A 20,270-nucleotide genomic window follows, 5' to 3' on the forward strand; every position below is an offset into this window, starting at 1 on the left:
AATTTAGTGTTCTTATCACCTATTTTATTATTTTATTTTCTTATATATTCAGTTACTATTTGTTTTTACTCACTGCTATTTATTATTATAATTATTGTAGGCCTACACTTATTATTTTAACAGGCTCCTTACTCCCCCCTTTTTTGTTTTTTAAATTATTTGAATTACTGTTATTGTTTAGTTACTGATCTGATTGGAGGAGATGGAGCAGCTGTTTAACTCTCTTAATGTCACATTAATTATCTCTATGTTTTTATTTTCTTTCCATGGTACCAATATTCTGTTTTGTTATGCTCAAAAGCACTATCGACGCGCACCGGGGCTCCTTTTTGTTCCGGGTCCCCCACAGACCACGGGGTAAGTTTACTTTGGGTCTCCCACAGACCACGGGTTCATCCCGAGTTTCTGATTTCCCGAGAGCCCTGCTCAGTTTTACCCGAACATGTTTGACCCAGTGTCCCGTAGGCCACACAAGTTTCAGTTTTGTTTGAATTTCAGCACTCAAGTCAAGTCAATGATATTTTTAGTCAGTGATCCGTTTTGTAATCACCAACCCCTCAGCCCGATATGAGACCGCAATTCCCTGAGACTCTACTCAGCTTGCGTGACCCGAAGGACCCAGGACCACCCGGGGCTCCCGGAGAGCCAGAAACTTCCAGGGACACCGCACCGGCTTTGTTCGGGCTCTAATTCCCTGAGACTCCACTCAGGGGACGGTTTTGTTCGAATCTCACAGATTCCCTGAGACTCCACTCAGGTGACGGTTTTGTTCGAATTAGACCCACTGAGGCTCCACTCAGTTTAACCAAATTAAAATTTTCTTACCTTACAGGAGTCCGTCTCTGGTCTCTCCTTTAAAGTTCAATTGCGTCACTCCTCTCCCCTCACAGCAGATCCCAGCCTCTCAATGCTCCAAACCGTTCCCTTATGGGACCGGGGCGGAGGGCTTTCAGTCAGGAGTCTTAAGACTCCCCCGTGCACGGTTTTTAGGTCAAAACCTGGAAGGAAGAGGAGATATTGCAATCCCGGACGAGCCACCAAGTTGTTAGGTAAATTCTTTTTAACAAATAGACTCAGAGGACGAACTTCGGTAAGATTATATAGAGGTTTTACTTGCAAGGAGTAACAGTCACACAGCACCTTGGTACAGCATGAGGATCACTCGCCCTTAGCTGGGCAGCACATCATTTTAATACTATGATACAAACAGTCATGTGATAAAAGAAGAAAAAGGAGGCAGTTTCCCATGAAACTGCAAAGCATCTGGCTTTCGATAATAAGTGTCTTATCAGAAAGTGAAGGTCAGAACAGACTGACCTTAGGAAGAGGCAAGAGGTAACAGGCCCTACTCAGAAATGTTTTTGACTTACATTAAGGTAAAGTGGATTAATAAACTTGAGGATAACATTTTAATTTCTCTAACACTAGTCTTGCCTGTTTTTTATTCTAAGTTTCCTCTGCCCTATTACTTTGTTTTATGTGGTCAAACATATATTGTTATTGTCTCACAGCTAAATCAGGTGAAGGTGCAGGAGCTGCCACGGTGGCTGCTGGTCCTTCAAGAGGTAAGGTGACCTGTCTGCTGAATACAGGAAAGGGCCTAAGCTGCATGTTATTTACCTCCAATTTCAGTTTTTGTATTTTCTTCCATTAAAATATTGTATAATGTGGACATTACTTTGAGTTTTGTACTGTAATGTGAAAGCTCTTTAGGACCCTCATAAGCACAGGATGTTATTCTGGTGGATCTTAATGCTCTATGTACATTTCCCCCCAGGTCCGTCTGTGCTTTCAACCCCTGCAAAGGGAGGCAACAGGACACAATGTGCAGCATCCAGTGGTGCAAAAGCAGGTGAGTGAGTTTGTTTTACAGCAACATTTCATCCTGTGGATTGAGAGGTTCTCTAAATCCATGGTCTTAAATAGACTTTTATTACAGCAGGTATTCTGATTTCCCATGGTAGTGACAGCATGAGCAATAGAAAACTGAAGCAGCTAAATGAAATGTCTAGTAAACTTAACTGTCTCACCTGCTGACAGTGCTGTTGTGCACAGGTGGATCTGGGGCCCGACAGAACCTGGGGGTCTTGAGAGGCCTGGTCAGGCAAAAGGAGCGCGAGATAAATGACTACCAGGTCAAGCTGAAGGCTGTAAGAGAGGAAAATAAAATTCTGAAACACTCAGTGGCTAAAATGAACGCAGAGCTCGAGACACAGAGGAGCCAAATCAGGTGTGTAAGAGACAGTAAAGTCGTGGAAGTTATGTGCCTTTAGTTTGGTAATTTCCGTTGTTGGGCGGAAGTTTATTTTGAAAGGAAGGTTGACGGGGGAGGAGAAAGAGAAAAGAAGAAAACCAAAACGGTGCTTGAACGGAAGACAGACGCACGAATGAGCTGAAAGATAAACGAAAAGGAAAGGGTTTAGCTTCGGTCAGATTGGGGAACAAGGTTTGTGAAGAATATTTATGTTTCTAAAATGTATTGGTATTTTAAGTTGTAAAAATGGACAATTACACAAATAAGTTATGGTGGTTCGTTAACACGGTGTCCTTTATTTTTATTTTTACTCCCTTCAGCTCTTACGTTGGTTTAAGGTAACAAAGGACAATAAAGGAAAGTTACAAAACCATCAGTTTTAGGCTTTTTCTTCGACCGGATGCTACAGTAAGAGCTTGAACCGCCGCCGCCATGCTGCGCCTCGTTGTATCAACGTAAAAGAGCTACTCTCAGCGGACAGCAGGTGGCAGAAGCTGGTTTAAATAATTGAACAGAATAAACAAAGCTACATGGAGAATGGAAGATTCACAAGGTGCATCTGTAATTCTTAAGGACATTAATGAACAGATTCCCAGTCCACAAAGGGAAATTGAGGAATTTGAGACTTTGATTCAAAATGAAAGTGAAATTGAAGGGCAAGACGTAAAGGAAACAATTTTACGTAAAGAAGAACTGTTGGCTGAGCTACAGAGTAAAGTCCAGAATGTGATGGATGTGCCTCGCCGCTCTGAAAGAGTTAAAGCACCAACAGAAAGGATGGCAGCTTACCAAAGAGAAGAAGCATGCAAAAAGGAAAAGAGACTCTTAATGTTATACGAGCAGTGGAAAATGCAAGCACGTGAGACAAAAGAAAGACTAAAGTCAGATATACCTGAAACACAACTATCAACTCTTGCAGACTTATTAGAAAAGGGAAGGGATGATGTCAAGAAACTTTATGCAGAAATAAGGACCCTTGTGACACCATCAGCTGACTTAAGAAGAAAGGTTGACGCGTGTGAAGCTGTGACTCGTGATGTCATGAAAATCATCTTTGAAAGATTAACTGGCATTGATGGGGACTTTGATGCAGATCATGAAAGAAATCGTCTACGTGAGCTTCTGGATTGTGACTATGCACTGTCCATTTATGGCTCCACTGTTGCACAGTCCAGCAGCACCCACCATTCTTCTACTTCATATCTTGCCTCAAAACGGGTTGACGCCGCAGCAGAACTAGCGGCAAAGGAGACTGAATACAAGATTGCGCAAGAAGAACAAAGGCAGAAAGAAAAAATAAAGGCTCTAGAAGAGCAACATAAGAAAGAAATGGATATACAACGATCTGAATTGGACCGCCTGCGGGCTGAAAGGGACGTTGAAGCAGCTCGAGCCAGGTTGGAAGTCTACAACAAGGAAATATCACACATATGTGATCTCCAGTCAGTCAGAAGCGAGCAGGTGAGCCCAGGTTCCATTCCAAAGCCCTCTGTGTCACCCCCTCTTAACGCAACTATGTTGTCACCCTCCCCTGGAGTCACTCAATTTGCACAGGCATTTCAAGACAGTATAATGCTAAATAGACTTCCCACACCAGAGCCAACAGTGTTCAGTGGTGAGCCAATCCACTTTATCGAATGGAAATCCACATTCATGTCACTGATTGATCGAAAGGGTATCTCTGCTGCAGATAAGCTGTATTACCTAAAAAAAATATGTGAGTGGTCCAGCTCGTAAATGCTTAGAAGGAATTTTCTATAGAAATGATGAAGAAGCTTACAGAGATGCCTGGAAAAAACTTAACCAGCGGTATGGCCAGGCATTTGTTATTCAAAGGGCATTCAGAGAGAAGCTCTCAAGCTGGCCAAAAATACAATCTAAAGATGCTGAAGGACTGAGGACCTTCGCAGACTTTATAAATGCATGTTGGCTTGCAATGCCTCATGTGAAGGGACTAGAAATATTGAACGACTGTGAAGAAAATCAAAAACTGCTTCAGAAGTTGCCTGACTGGGTATCTACCAGATGGAATCGCTACGTCACAACAGCTGTTATGGAAGGTAAAGGCTTTCCTAGCTTCAGTGATTTTGCTACATTTCTGTCACTGGAAGCAGATGTGGCCTGCAACCCAGTCACCTCCATTCATGCACTTCGCTCTTGTGAAACAACCAGTGACAAAGGGAATGTAAAATATGTTAAAAGGAACAAAGCAAGTGTATTCAGCACAAAAACAACTGAGCACAACTTCAAACAAGTGATTAAACCACAGTTTAGATCTCCATGCATGTTATGCCAAGACACACATCAGCTCCACAAGTGCCCAAACCTCATGAGCATGTCCTTAGAAGATAGAAGGACATATGTGAAGGATAACAAACTGTGTTATGGCTGTTTGAAACAAGGGCACAGTGCAAAGGATTGCAGACACCGTCTCACTTGTGACATCTGCACCAAAAGACACCCAACCCACCTTCACGATAAAGACTACAATAAGGATCTAAAAGGAGAAAGGCATGTGAGTATGGAAAATGTAACTCAGCGCAACATATCAGAGACAGCAGCTGCCATGTCGCTTAATGTAACCAGAGTTGGACAATCTATTATTACGTCAATGGTAGTGCCAGTGTGGGTGTCATCAGCTGCAAATCCACGTGAAGAAAAACTTGTGTATGCACTGTTAGATACTCAAAGCGACACAGCCTTTATCGATCAAGATGTGAGTCGTGAACTGCAAGCAAATGTCTGTCCAGTGAAACTGAAATTGACCACTATGTTGGGAAAGAATACCGTTGTAAGCAGCGGAAAAGTGTCTAACCTTCTTGTGAGAGGTTACAATTCAGCAACAGTCATAAAACTCCCTACAGCATACACAAAAGAGTACATACCTGCAAACCGAGAACACATACCAACCTGTGAAACAGCTAAGCTCTGGAGTCATCTGCTATCCATCGCAGATGAAGTCCGACCACTCCTCAGTTGTGAGGTTGGCCTGCTCATAGGTTATAACTGTCCCAGAGCATTAGCACCCAGACGAGTGATTGTAGGCAAGGAGGACGAACCTTATGCTATTCAAACAGAATTAGGATGGAGCATAATCGGCAGTTCAGCACCTCACCCGGAGTCAAATATTACAAGCAGCCTCTGCCATCGTGCTACTGTAAAGGAAATCCCTCCAGTAACTCCCATGGACGCCATCCGTGTTCTGGAAAGTGACTTCAAAGAGATCAAAGGAAATGACAAAACAGTGTCACAAGAGGATCTTATCTTTCTTGACAAACTCAAAGAGGGCATAAGGAAAACTGAGCAAGGCCATTATGAAATGCCATTGCCATTTAAGGAAAGACCACAAATGCCTGACAACAGACATCTTACAGAGATCAGACTCGAGCAACTTAAAAGGAAACTCATCCGAGATGAAAGGTACAAGGAAGATTATGTTAAGTACATGAGTGTCATCATCGAGAGAGGTGATGCAGAGGAAGCTAAAGACGATGGACTTCCCGGTGAGACGTGGTACATACCACATCATGGCATCTATCACCCAAAGAAACCTGAAAAGCTGCGTGTGGTTTTTGACTGCTCAGCAAAACACAAAGGCATCAGTCTTAACCAGCACCTCTTAGCTGGCCCTGACATGACTAACAATCTCACAGGTGTCCTTGTACGCTTCCGACAACACCAAACAGCCCTAATGTGTGACATAGAAAAAATGTTTCACCAGTTTAAAGTGCAAGAGAGTGATCGCAATTACCTCCGCTTCTTATGGTGGAAAAATGGAGACTTAAAGACGCAGCCTCAGACATACAGGATGACAGTACATCTTTTCGGTGCCGTCTCTTCACCAGGATGTGCAAACTATGGACTAAAGCATCTAGCCAAAGAGAACTGTGCTGCTTACCCTCTAGGCTCTCAGTTTGTAGACCGGAACTTTTATGTAGACGATGGGGTCACAAGTGTAGAGACAGTGCAAGTCGGTATACAGTTGGCACAAGAGGCACGAGAGCTTTGTGCTAAAGGTGGGTTGCGGCTACACAAATTTGTATCCAATAGCAGTGCCCTTTTAAGCAATGTCCCAACATCAGAACATGCAACAGACATCAAAACAAAGGACCTGGCCTTTTGTGAGACACAAACAGAGAGAGCACTAGGTATTCACTGGAACACAGAAAGGGACTGCTTTACATTCAACATCACACCAAAAGAACAGCCTCCCACACGACGTGGAATTTTGGCCACAGTTGCAGCAATATATGATCCCCTTGGATTTGTCTCCCCCTATCTGCTCAAAGGAAAAAGAATCCTCCAAGAAATGTGCCGCCAAGGAACTGGATGGGATGACCCGCTGTCTGACCAGCTGAAGCCAAGGTGGGAGTGTTGGAAAATGGATCTCATCAATCTGAAAAGATTGGAAATAGCTAGATGTTATGTGCCTGCAGACTCTGGAGACGTTGTAAAAAGGGAATTACATCATTTTTCAGATGCAAGCACAACAGGATATGGACAATGTTCCTATTTGAGGCTGATAAACAAGAAAAGAGATGTTCACTGTGTTTTTGTCATGGGCAAGGCTCGTGTCTCTCCCACTAAAGTCACCACAATTCCAAGATTAGAACTCACTGCAGCAACAGTTTCAGTCACCGTCAGTAACATGCTAAAGGAAGAGCTGCTGTACAACAGTGTGGAAGAGTTCTTCTGGACAGATTCAAAGGTCATTCTTGGTTACATAAACAATGAAGCCAGACGTTTCCACACCTTTGTTGCCAACAGGGTGCAGAAGATCCGCAGCAGCACATCATCTCAGCAATGGTTTTACGTCCCCACCTGTGAAAACCCTGCAGACAAGGCATCTAGAGGTACAACAGTAAATGAACTGCTGTCATCCAACTGGCTCACAGGTCCAGAATTCTTGTGGGAAAGAGAGCTACATCTGCCAGCAAAGGAAACTATGGAACTTCCAGTAGGAGACCCAGAGGTGAGAAAGGTGCAAACACTGAACACACAAACTGTAACGCAAAGAAGTCTCAGTGCCCGGCTGACAAAGTTCTCGTCCTGGTCCAATGCAGTCGGTGCTGTAGCACGTCTCAGAAGACATCTGCTCAAAAACAAATCAGATTCTCACTATACTGTGAATGAACGACAAAATGCAGAACGTGTGATCATCAAAGATCTGCAAACACAAACATATCAAGAAGAGATAAAGACACTGAACAAAGGCAAACCACTGCCCAGCAGCAACAAACTGCATCATTTGGATGTCTTCTTAGACAAGGACGATGTGCTCAAGGTGGGAGGTCGACTGCATCGATCATCACTTCCCAATTCATTCAAACACCCAACGGTCATTCCCAGAGAGCACCACATTACAAAACTGATAATTGCACACTGCCATAGTAAGGTTAGCCATCAGGGAAAGGGCTTCACAATAAACGAAATCCGAGCCAGCGGCTATTGGATCCCGAGACTGGGTCAAGCTGTTGCATCTTACATCCGCCAGTGTGTGTTTTGTCGGAGACTAAGGAGGCCTGTGGAAGGACAGAAAATGAGTGAGCTCCCCTCAGAAAGAATGGAAAATTCCCCGCCCTTCACATATTGTGGCATGGATATTTTTGGCCCATTCTTATCTAAACAAGGAAGAAAGGAACACAAACGGTATGGCCTCCTCTTTACATGTTTCTATTCACGTGCAGTTCATGTAGAAATGTTAGAGGATATGTCAACTGATGCCTTCATCAATGGACTGCGATGCTTTATTGCACTACGAGGCTTAGTCAGACAAATTAAATGTGATCAGGGCACTAATTTCGTGGGTGCTAAAAATGAACTGAATGCAGCTCTACAAGAGGTTGATACTAACAAAATAGCAACCTTCCTTGCAGAAAAACAGTGTGATTTTGTTATGAACACACCTCATGCAAGTCATGCTGGTGGAGTGTGGGAGCGCCAAATAAGGACTGTCAGAAACATTCTTAATGCCACGCTTGCTCTTTCACTAGGCCGGCTCAATGATGCTTCCTTAAGAACCTTTTTATATGAGGCAGCAGCAATTGTAAATAGTCGCCCCCTTACAACAGACAATCTCAATGACCCAAACAGTTTGGAGCCACTCACTCCAAATCACCTTGTCACCATGAAATCCACAACTGCGCTGCCTCCACCAGGTGAGTTTGCAAAGGAAGATCTGTATGCACGAAAGAGATGGCGCCAAGTGCAGTATCTAGCGGAACAGTTTTGGAGTCGCTGGAGAAAGGAGTATCTACACAACATTATGATCAGACAACGATGGCATAAACCTAAGAGAAATATTCAAGTAGGAGACATAGTGATGGACAAGGATGACATGCAACCACGGTTGGTGTGGAGACTTGGAAGAGTCTCAGAGACGGTAATTGATAAAGATGGACTCGTCAGAACAGCGAAAGTAATTCTTGGAGATAAGAATCTGAGCAGAAAGGGTGAACGCTTGAGCAAAGTGTCTGTAGTAGAGCGTCCAGTTCACAAATTAGTTCTGCTATTAGAGGCATGAATTCAAGGGATTATGAACGGTTTGTGTTAAATGTTTAGAGAAATGTTTAAGATGTTCGTAATTTGTCATGAAGGGTTATTTCATGTTAAGAAATTGTTTGTTTTAAGCTCTTATATGTTACAACAACAAACAATTTGGTGGGAGTGTAAGAGACAGTAAAGTCGTGGAAGTTATGTGCCTTTAGTTTGGTAATTTCCGTTGTTGGGCGGAAGTTTATTTTGAAAGGAAGGTTGACGGGGGAGGAGAAAGAGAAAAGAAGAAAACCAAAACGGTGCTTGAACGGAAGACAGACGCACGAATGAGCTGAAAGATAAACGAAAAGGAAAGGGTTTAGCTTCGGTCAGATTGGGGAACAAGGTTTGTGAAGAATATTTATGTTTCTAAAATGTATTGGTATTTTAAGTTGTAAAAATGGACAATTACACAAATAAGTTATGGTGGTTCGTTAACACGGTGTCCTTTATTTTTATTTTTACTCCCTTCAGCTCTTACGTTGGTTTAAGGTAACAAAGGACAATAAAGGAAAGTTACAAAACCATCAGTTTTAGGCTTTTTCTTCGACCGGATGCTACAAGGTGCAAGAACCATTTTGGAAAATGAATTCAGACATTTCACTGTTTGTTGTTACTGATTTTATCTATGCCTTGTCCACTAAATGTCTTTACTGATTTTTAGTGAATATCAGAAAGAGCTGGAGGGGATCAAAGAGAAGCTGGACAAGGTGTCCAGTGAGTGTGCAGTCTTGGAGTCCAAATACAAGGCCATGGAGGCTCTTAGAGACTCCCAAGAGTTGGAGCTACAAACTCTCACGGTATAAACCTACTGCAGGACAGCAGCTAATGCTGTTTATTGTGGCTGTGGGTGGGTAAAAAAAATAAGAAGGAACCACTTACTACTTGGGTCAGACAAGATTTTTAGTTGTGTTTTTTTTCTGTCCTCTCCAGATCAAGGTTTTTGCACAGGGAGATGAGCTTCATGCTGGGGAGATGGAACGTAGGCGACTCCACAACACCATCCAGGAGCTCAAAGTACGTGACCATTTGTAGCTCAACGCAGACTAGTGACAGCATGATCAAACTCTTATTTCAAGCTATATTTGGAAGAGTTTGATATATTTTTTAATACTGTGTTAACAATTGAAAACAAAAACCAAATGTTACTGGTTTTCTCTGATGCTGAGTTGTTTGTGTATTTCTGCAGGGCAACATCAGAGTGTTTTGCAGAGTGCGCCCCCTGGTGGCTGGGGGTCTTAGCCAACACATCCAGCTCTCAGGCAGTGATAATTCAATAACCCTGGCTAAAACAGATGAGGTGAGACTAATGTCAGTGAATCAGATCTCACAGAAGCACGTTTGTACTTGAGGACACTCATTTTGCAGGACACAGTAGAAGAATCTCACTTGTATATGTGAGAGGGGAGGGGACAATTAAAAACATCTTGTTTTTGCTTTAGCATATCACAAAGTAAAGGACTAAATTCAGCCCTTTGTTTTAGTCTCACACAGGCAAAATGACAGATGTTCAGAAGAATTACACCTTCAGTTTTGATCGTGTGTTTGGCCCTCAGGCTTCGCAGCAGGAGGTAAACATTATGCACAATTTACAGCATATGAGTGAATCATAAACCGCTGCTTAGATTGCAGCCAAAGCAGTGAATATATTTTTTTTTGTTTTTTGTCAGATTTTTGAAGAGATGTCTCTGTTGATCCAGTCTGCACTAGACGGGTACAATGTATGTTGTTTTGCCTACGGCCAGACAGGTAGTGGGAAGACCTACACAATGCAGGGGGATGAGGTTGAGACAAGAAAAGGTGTCATTCCCAGATCTGTACAGCAGCTTTTCAAAGCTGCAGACAAACTGGCAGCTCAAGGCTGGGAGGTTAGTGTCTTGGATGTGAGCAAACACAAGGAAGGAATTGTGACTGTCAACCAGCTTCTCTTGGTTCATTGTTCTAATTAGGATTTTGGCCTTTCTTCCCTTGATCTTTAACTCCTTCATGAGTCGGTCAGAGCAGAACGTAGCTGTGCTGCCAGGGTCTAAAAATGCATAAGTGGTCAGCACTTTGCTGCCGTCGTTAGCCTTGATACGTACAGGCACAATTGCCAAGACACAGTCCTGTTCTCCGGCCCCTATATGGCCACATGTCTTTGGAGCAACTGCACTACTGTTGTCTGATGTTTCCTGCCGTGTGTCCTCTGTTTTACTTTTCTTTGAATGAATATGAAGCGTGGTAGGATGTTTCAGGTTACATAATTTGCAGGACAGACGCCTATGACAGTCCTTGCTCGTTATCCAACTGATAAACCTCCAAAGCAAACACCTTTCTCTCTTAAGAAATAAATTTTTTCTCAATGCAGCAATTTCTCCATTGTGGGACACGACACCAGTTTGTGACCCTCGTCACGCAGCAGACAGGACGGCTTTAATCGGTGTTTGAGGTAAGTAGCTTTGGTTTCGCATTTGAGTCCCAGAATTAACAGATGCCACAGATGTGGCAAAACTGCTTCCTTTTCCTTTTAAACGAACATGTGAGATCTTGTTTCCACTTTTAGGCTTCGATAATGAGATAGCTGTATCCTGAATGTTTCCAAAAACTGGGCTTGAAGCAATAGACACTTGTCTTTCAACAAATTTAACAATGTCACTGAAACCTGCTTGACGATGATGTCTTTCCTGTAGATCACAAGCAGTTTCTCCATTTCTCCCTCAGTTTATAAGGCAACTTCAAAATTAAGACACGCATATCGGATGACATATTCATCTCTGACATGTAGCTGATGTCCATTGCATAGCAAAATCTTGTAGAGCTTTAACGTCTTCTGATTTTATTGATGGCCATCCAAGGAGCTTTCGCCATACACGCAGCAGCTATTTTTTGCTTATTTCCAAAGTGTTCTTTTAAGAGTGTCCTTGCTCTCTGATATCCTTTATCTGGTGGCATGTGTTGACAACTCTTAACCAGCTCCTTTGGTTGTCCTTTTGTGTACTGCTCCAAAACCTATAAACAGTATAAGCTGCTAGCAGTCTTTCCTTCCACTCCATGCTCAAAGGCTCTGATAAGTCCATTATACTCAAGAGGGTCTCCATTAAATGTTGGTATATCCCTTGGAGGTAACGACGATGCTGAATGTGGCTGCAATAATAGAGATGTGATATCATTTTGTCGTTGCATAATAGTAAGAACATTGATTTGGTCCATGTTAGTCTGCAGTGAGTTATCACATTGAGTGTTCCTGGGTTCCTGTAGGACATTCATGTTGGCTTCCTGTGAGATGTGACACGTTTCCTGAGGAATGCTTAGTTTTGAATTCAGATCACAAGCTTGCTGTAAAAAGGTTTCTTTGGGCCTTACACCCATTGTTGTGGCAGATTTTTGGCCTCCTTTAGATGATGAGGTTAACTGATGACCTGAATCCTTGAGCCAGGCCTCCGTTGGCATTGTATAACTGCTGCCACCTACTGATGGATATTTGAACTGGTGGTTCGAGCTTTGTGGTACAAACTCCACAGCAGAGGGTCTGAGAGAGGATTTGCATTTTGACCTTTCCAGATATGAATTCATTCTGTTTGAAGCAGCCCTGGAGCTCTGGACTTCAGAACCGTTGTACTTAAGCACAGACACTTTTGCCGGTTGAGCAGCAGTTTGACCTTTCAATTCAAGCATTTCCTTCTTTTTTCTAATTTGCTCTTCCTGAGCCTCCAGTTCATGTTTTTCCTTTAGGGTGGCTGCTTTAGCAACGAGAGCAGCCCTTTCAGCTTCGATCTTTAAACGTGCTAAAGAAGCTGAAGACCTTGAAGACTTGTGGCTGGAACGACCAGCTGATGAGCATGTTTTACCACCAATATTTGAAACACTGTCACCTGGACCAATGTCATCATTTACCACTGACGTATTTTCAGCAGTAGTTTTATTGAGTGCCATTATCACCACCATGCTCTTCCATTCTTTGTATTAGTCCTTCACTGATTTGCATCCTTGTTTCAAACAGTGTTAATTTCGTCAACGACAAGTTTTTATGGAAAGGCCATATTCCATATATGTTTAATGAAACTTGTTTTTCATTTAATCCTAATTTAGAATATTTTGTATATTACAATAGTTTTACTAAATTACACTTAAATTAAACCCAATAGATTTTAGTCGACTAAAACTAAAACAAAGCAGATGACTAAAATATGACTAAAACTAAAATTGCATTTTAGTCAAAAGACTATGACTAAAACTAAATTAAAATCTGCTGTCAAAATTAACACTGGTTTTAAACCATTCGTTTTGTTTTGTCATTTCATCCTCAGGTAATAATGGTTTCAATGAATCATGCACCTCCTTTGTTTCCACACAGCTTTACACACACTTCATGTTTTGTCCGCACATCGTGCACATTTACGTTTGAAAGCATTAATTGTTCAACTTCCTTTGTTAGTTTATGGAGTTTCTTTATCCTGGAATTCCTTTCGCTTCCAATGCTTTAAACGAAGGTTTGATTGGTCTTTTAAGACTCATTTTTAATTTCACTTTGATTGACGGCTGCTTCCGCATTACTCATTTTTCTATGAATTAGCGGAATTACTAGAGACTTTATTCAAAATTGTTGCAGGATTTAGCTTTATCATTTTTGTGAGAAGGCCAATCTTTTCCACTCAACAACTTTAAACAACCCTACCTTCAGTCTTCACTCTCCGTTGTCCAGGCTGTCATTCACATTTCAATCCGTTGATTGCGCTCAGCTGTCTTCGCCTCCTTGGCATCCGGCGCCGTCCGTCTTTGTCGCAAAAAGGGTTTTCAAAAACAAAAACCAAGGTTTTCAACTTGTTGTAGTGGCAATCTAACAAAAAAAAAATGCCACTAGGGGGGAAAAGGAAGACGTTTCCAACTCATGCCGTAAAAAACAATGTCCGCCAACTCATGCCGTAAAAAACAATGTCCGCCAAAAATATACGTTCAACACTTAATCAGTATCAAAAGGAAAAATAGCAAAAGCAACAAAAATGCAGTGTACTGACTTGGCAAGATTAAAATATTAAAACTACACATCAAGCACGTCAAGGTTGAAAACCTGTGTGGCTTCCTCTGCCCACAGGTGTGCAGGTAATTAACCAACCACACTCTCTCACTCCAGACATACATCCACACAAACACACACACATAACGCTGCCACACACGGTCCAACAAAGCATCCGTGAGATAGAAGCCAAAACAAAACAGCAGCAGAAATTGCTTCGCCAAACTGTACCTGTAAAATTTGTCTTACCTTTGCTGTTTTGCCATGAAAAGTGTATTTTCCCGGTAAACCCATAGGCTACTTCATCCTGTTAGACCTGGGTTCTGCAACCTTTACTGTCAAAAGAGTCATTTTGTCCCCTGTCCCCCTAAATAAAATTCATCTGGAGCTGCAAAACATATTTGACCCTTAAAATGAAGATACAATACAAGCTTATAAATTTTTATATATAGTTATACTTTATACTGTACAAAAAACTACCTGTGCTGCATTTACGAAACCATAGAACTGCAATCAAAACTGTTGACGTTATTGATATTTTTATAACAAAGAAAAACACCAAACTCTTATGAAGTGGAAAAAAATGAACTGACGTACAGTAATTGCTCTTTCTCGCTCCTCTCCAGCTGGTACTTCTCAGCTTATCCTGTATCTGTCAACATTACATTTTTGTTTTGTGCTAATTTCTCACCACATGTCAAGCACGTAGGTAAGCCAGCATTGGCAGTGAAAGCTAATGAATCTGTCCATGCAGAATTAAATTCCCTATTTTCCTCTGAGATTTTCCTCTTTTTGGATTCATGCATTATTAGCATAAATCCAAGCGTCTTTATCAACCTGCAGAGAAAGGCGGTGCGCAGTTGACGTCACGTGATCAATGATGCATATTGTATTTGACGAAATATTAAAACTTGTTTTGAACTTGAACTCCAAAATAACAGAAAGATTGCCCACTGCGCATAAAAAACAACATAAGAATATTTTATGCGCAGGGAGCCACAGTGGATGTGCGAAAGAGCCGCATACTGGTTGCCAACCCCCGTGTTAACGGATTTCTTGTACTACACTCAAATCATTCCGGGCGTCTCTGAGGACTCTAGGACCCTGGTGAGAATCTCAACCTTATTAGCATGCAGCAGCCTGTTCGTCCCATAGAACGACGTTCTACGGATTCTGATTGTAGAGTTTGGTTTTTTTTTTTTTTACTAAGATCAGAAACTGAAGAGACCATCTGCAGCTTGTTTTCTAGTCTTGCCTGTTTTTTATTCTAAGTTTCCTCTGCCCTATTACTTTGTCTTATGTGGTCAAACATATATTGTTATTGTCTCACAGCTAAATCAGGTGAAGGTGCAGGAGCTGCCACGGTGGCTGCTGGTCCTTCAAGAGGTAAGGTGACCTGTCTGCTGAATACAGGAAAGGGCCTAAGCTGCATGTTATTTACCTCCAATTTCAGTTTTTGTATTTTCTTCCATTAAAATATTGTATAATGTGGACATTACTTTGAGTTTTGTACTGTAATGTGAAAGCTCTTTAGGACCCTCATAAGCACAGGATGTTATTCTGGTGGATCTTAATGCTCTATGTACATTTCCCCCCAGGTCCGTCTGTGCTTTCAACCCCTGCAAAGGGAGGCAACAGGACACAATGTGCAGCATCCAGTGGTGCAAAAGCAGGTGAGTGAGTTTGTTTTACAGCAACATTTCATCCTGTGGATTGAGAGGTTCTCTAAATCCATGGTCTTAAATAGACTTTTATTACAGCAGGTATTCTGATTTCCCATGGTAGTGACAGCATGAGCAATAGAAAACTGAAGCAGCTAAATGAAATGTCTAGTAAACTTAACTGTCTCACCTGCTGACAGTGCTGTTGTGCACAGGTGGATCTGGGGCCCGACAGAACCTGGGGGTCTTGAGAGGCCTGGTCAGGCAAAAGGAGCGCGAGATAAATGACTACCAAGTCAAGCTGAAGGCTGTAAGAGAGGAAAATAAAATTCTGAAACACTCAGTGGCTAAAATGAACGCAGAGCTCGAGACACAGAGGAGCCAAATCAGGTGCAAGAACCATTTTGGAAAATGAATTCAGACATTTCACTGTTTGTTGTTACTGATTTTATCTATGCCTTGTCCACTAAATGTCTTTACTGATTTTTAGTGAATATCAGAAAGAGCTGGAGGGGATCAAAGAGAAGCTGGACAAGGTGTCCAGTGAGTGTGCAGTCTTGGAGTCCAAATACAAGGCCATGGAGGCTCTTAGAGACTCCCAAGAGTTGGAGCTACAAACTCTCACGGTATAAACCTACTGCAGGACAGCAGCTAATGCTGTTTATTGTGGCTGTGGGTGGGTAAAAAAAATAAGAAGGAACCACTTACTACTTGGGTCAGACAAGATTTTTAGTTGTGTTTTTTTTCTGTCCTCTCCAGATCAAGGTTTTTGCACAGGGAGATGAGCTTCCTGCTGGGGAGATGGAACGTAGGCGACTCCACAACACCATCCAGGAGCTCAAAGTACGTGACCATTTGTAGCTCAACGCAGACTAGTGACAGCATGATCAAACTCTTATTTCAAGCTATATTTGGAAGAGTTTGATATATTTTTTAATACTGTGTTAACAATTGAAAACAAAAACCAAATGTTACTGGTTTTCTCTGATGCTGAGTTGTTTGTGTATTTCTGCAGGGCAACATCAGAGTGTTTTGCAGAGTGCGCCCCCTGGTGGCTGGGGGTCTTAGCCAACACATCCAGCTCTCAGGCAGTGATAATTCAATAACCCTGGCTAAAACAGATGAGGTGAGACTAATGTCAGTGAATCAGATCTCACAGAAGCACGTTTGTACTTGAGGACACTCATTTTGCAGGACACAGTAGAAGAATCTCACTTGTATATGTGAGAGGGGAGGGGACAATTAAAAACATCTTGTTTTTGCTTTAGCATATCACAAAGTAAAGGACTAAATTCAGCCCTTTGTTTTAGTCTCACACAGGCAAAATGACAGATGTTCAGAAGAATTACACCTTCAGTTTTGATCGTGTGTTTGGCCCTCAGGCTTCGCAGCAGGAGGTAAACATTATGCACAATTTACAGCATATGAGTGAATCATAAACCGCTGCTTAGATTGCAGCCAAAGCAGTGAATATATTTTTTTTTGTTTTTTGTCAGATTTTTGAAGAGATGTCTCTGTTGATCCAGTCTGCACTAGACGGGTACAATGTATGTTGTTTTGCCTACGGCCAGACAGGTAGTGGGAAGACCTACACAATGCAGGGGGATGAGGTTGAGACAAGAAAAGGTGTCATTCCCAGATCTGTACAGCAGCTTTTCAAAGCTGCAGACAAACTGGCAGCTCAAGGCTGGGAGGTTAGTGTCTTGGATGTGAGCAAACACAAGGAAGGAATTGGTAGTACAGTATGTCTGTGGAGCAGACATGAAGGAAACTACATTTTTATTAAACAATTTCTCTTTTAAATCTCAGTTTACTTTTACTGCGAGCTTTATCGAAGTCTATAATGAGACCCTGCGGGATCTGCTGCTGCACACTGGGAAGTGTGCCAAAAAGCCTGATCTTGAAATAAAGACGACCAACAACGAGGTGATCATCACCAACCTCACCTACAAGAAGGTGTCTGCTGAGGATCAGGTAGGGCAGCAAAGAGCTTAGCTGCTCACGTGATATCAATGTAAATGTTTGTGTATTTAACATAAAACTTATGCATGTACCATTTTGAAGTGTAACAGTGATCTTCTCTCCCTGGCAGGTTCTTGGCCTGATGGCTTTGGCCAGTCAAAATCGCTCCACGGCCCAGACAGCCCAGAACGACCGGTCTTCTCGCTCCCATTCGGTTTTTCAATTGGCTATTGAGGGAGTGAATGTGGGCAGGGATGTCAAATACAAGTGTGAGTATAATCCCTTTTGATTTTGCAGCGTCAGAAACATGGATTCAATGGATTTAGAATATCCAGGCTTTTCTTAATTGGCCAATTCTGATCTGTTGATTTAGCATTAATGTTATTGTGCCTCTTAGTGCAGTGGCAGGAGCTACATCTTTTTCTGTTGTTCAGAGTTGTTGCAGTTTTTGATTGGGTGTTTGTGTGTATGTAGCCACCTTGTGTCTGGTGGACTTGGCTGGCAGTGAGCGCATGGTCAAGAGCCAATCCCAGGGTGAGCGTTTTAAGGAGATGACAGCTATCAACAGCTCCTTGTCCAACCTGGGAATTGTCATCACAGCTCTGGCCAACAAGGTGTGTGAGCTTGAGTTTCTGAGTCTGAGAGGCCTTGGATACAATAGATTTATCCACACACTAGACAACATGCTAGACATTTAAATTTATTTTCACTTATTTAGTATGTGACAAATAGATGTTCGTTTGTGCTGCAGGAGAGCTACATCCCGTACAGGAACTCCAAGCTCACCTACCTTCTGCAGGGCTGTTTGGGAGGGAACAGCAAAACGTGAGTTCTTTGTGAGCTTTATAAAATTGTAACTTCTTCACGGAACAAAGTTTATATATGTCTGTTTTTGTCTTTCTCATCCTAGTCTCATGTTTGTGAACATCGCCCCCGAGCCACACAGCTTCGCTGAGTCCCTCAACTCCCTGAGGTTTGCCAGCAAGGTCAGTGACTTCTGGGGTTTACGGTCTTTTCTTAATGAGAAATGAATGAGTGACACAGCAGATAAAGAGCAGCTTTTCTCTAATAGCCATCAATGTTTTTCTGTCTTTACAGGTCAACGACTGTGTCATTGGTACGGCCAGTGCAAACAAGATATAGAGCCTTGTTTTTTACAAACAATGAATGAATTAAATTAATTTTCACTCAATAGACTCCAGGTCATGTGTCACTTTCTGCCAGAGCTCTGTGATCAAGGAGATCAAAATGTTCTAGATTCACTGGAGAACAAGAAGGCACAGGTGATATTGTCATGTTCCTTGAACTGCAGCTAGATATAGTTTGTCTTATCTTTGATATTTTATCTGTGAAAAAAGCTGCAAAATCATTGCATGACTTTTTGGACAGCAGATGCTGACAAGACCTTGGTCTTAATTGGGGCAATGGAATCAATAACAGTCATAACCTTGGAACAGAAACTGCTTATACGATCATCAACAGCTAGATATAGTTTGTCTTGCGGTTAGAGTGAACACTTCTACACTTAGATGTTTAGCTTTTGTTGTGATTGTACACCAGTTCAGTCTTTTGCTATATGTGTCTACAGTGCTGTTGTAGAAAACCTGAGGGTCAGCTGGGACTGGCTCCTAGGGGTCCTTACCTTTTCAGCCCTGTTTACAAATGCTTCTAAATCTTTCCACTCAGCTGTTGAAGGTTTAGCAAGTGAAATGTGTGGGCTCACCCACAATTTGAAGTTTCTCTTCCTCAGGTTGTAGTCTGCATGCTGCTCCTACATACTGTATCCTGCTTTGTTCCAGTAGAGATTGGTTAGTCTAATCCTAGCAGTTTTAATTTTGAAAAAACATTTCATACACCTCATCTGACCCTGGTTTGTGTCTAAAGTACACACATAATGTGAAATACCTAGTCACACAGTACCCATGAAGTACACACATAATGTGAAATACCTAGTCACACAGTACCCATGGCTGTGGGTCAGCATAACATGCATTTGAAAGGAAAATTATAATTTTAAGTTAATTTATATGAGTAAAACCTGTAAGGTAGAGACTTATGTTAATTAATGTAGTCAAAGTTAATGTGATTGATTTTTATTTAACATCCAAAACCTTTAGTCAAAAGGAGAGTAAAAGGAAAAACAGATAAGCATGAGAAGTACTGTTAGGAATTTTACTTTAAACTACCAGAGGTGTACCTGGTGGGGACAGACGAGACCTAAGCTTGGGCATAGTTTGGAGTCATCAGGTCACATGACCTGGGCTCTATTGAGCTGATTACAATAATTGCACATCTTACAAACTACACTGCTCAAAAAATAAAGGGAACACTTAAACACAATGTAACTCCAAGTCAATCACACTTCTGTTCAGAAGAATTATACCTTCAATTTTGATCGTGTGTTTGGCCCTCAGGCTTCGCAGCAGGAGGTAAACAATATGCATAATTTACAGTATATGAGTGAATCATAAACCGCTGCTTAGATTGCAGCCAAAGCAGTGAATGTATGAAATGTGTATACATACTTCTCCTGTGGCAAAACATCCACCATGGAGGGGAGATGAGTTTGAGACAAGAAGAGGTGTCATTCCCAGAGCTGTACAGCAGAGCTTCAAAGCTGCAGACAAACTGGCAGCTCATGTCACAAATCAGGGTTTTTAAAATTAGTTTAGGACCAATAATGCGCCCACTCTGGTACTCAAGGTCTGAAACCACACTTTATTTAACCAAAACAAGAACAAGGAATAAACAGAAGACAAGCTCTTCAACCAAAAAACCAGATAACAGAAAACAAGGTAGTACCAGAAACGTGAGCACAGGAACACAGAGGGGACAAGACGTGGGACCTGGGACACACACACTAGGG

At 42.0% G+C, this 20,270-nt stretch overlaps 1 protein-coding gene across 1 annotated transcript; it reads left to right on the forward strand.

Moving 5' to 3' along the window:
* Positions 1-1,511: 1,511 nt before the first annotated feature.
* Positions 1,512-18,547, forward strand: LOC113125574 (carboxy-terminal kinesin 2-like; the record flags this gene model as incomplete). The annotated part of the gene is given in 14 exon segments (XM_033325502.1): positions 1,512-1,565; positions 1,778-1,852; positions 2,056-2,230; positions 9,453-9,628; positions 9,696-9,805; positions 9,978-10,088; positions 10,273-10,359; positions 10,459-10,656; positions 17,252-17,416; positions 17,535-17,673; positions 17,879-18,018; positions 18,156-18,229; positions 18,315-18,390; positions 18,503-18,547. Coding segments are annotated over 14 exon segments (1,625 nt in total), but the record flags the coding sequence as incomplete, so codon positions are not given.
* Between the last annotated feature and the right edge of the window lie 1,723 nt (positions 18,548-20,270).

This window comes from Mastacembelus armatus, chromosome 13 (genome assembly GCF_900324485.2).
Source record: "Mastacembelus armatus chromosome 13, fMasArm1.2, whole genome shotgun sequence".
NCBI lineage: Eukaryota > Metazoa > Chordata > Actinopteri > Synbranchiformes > Mastacembelidae > Mastacembelus > Mastacembelus armatus.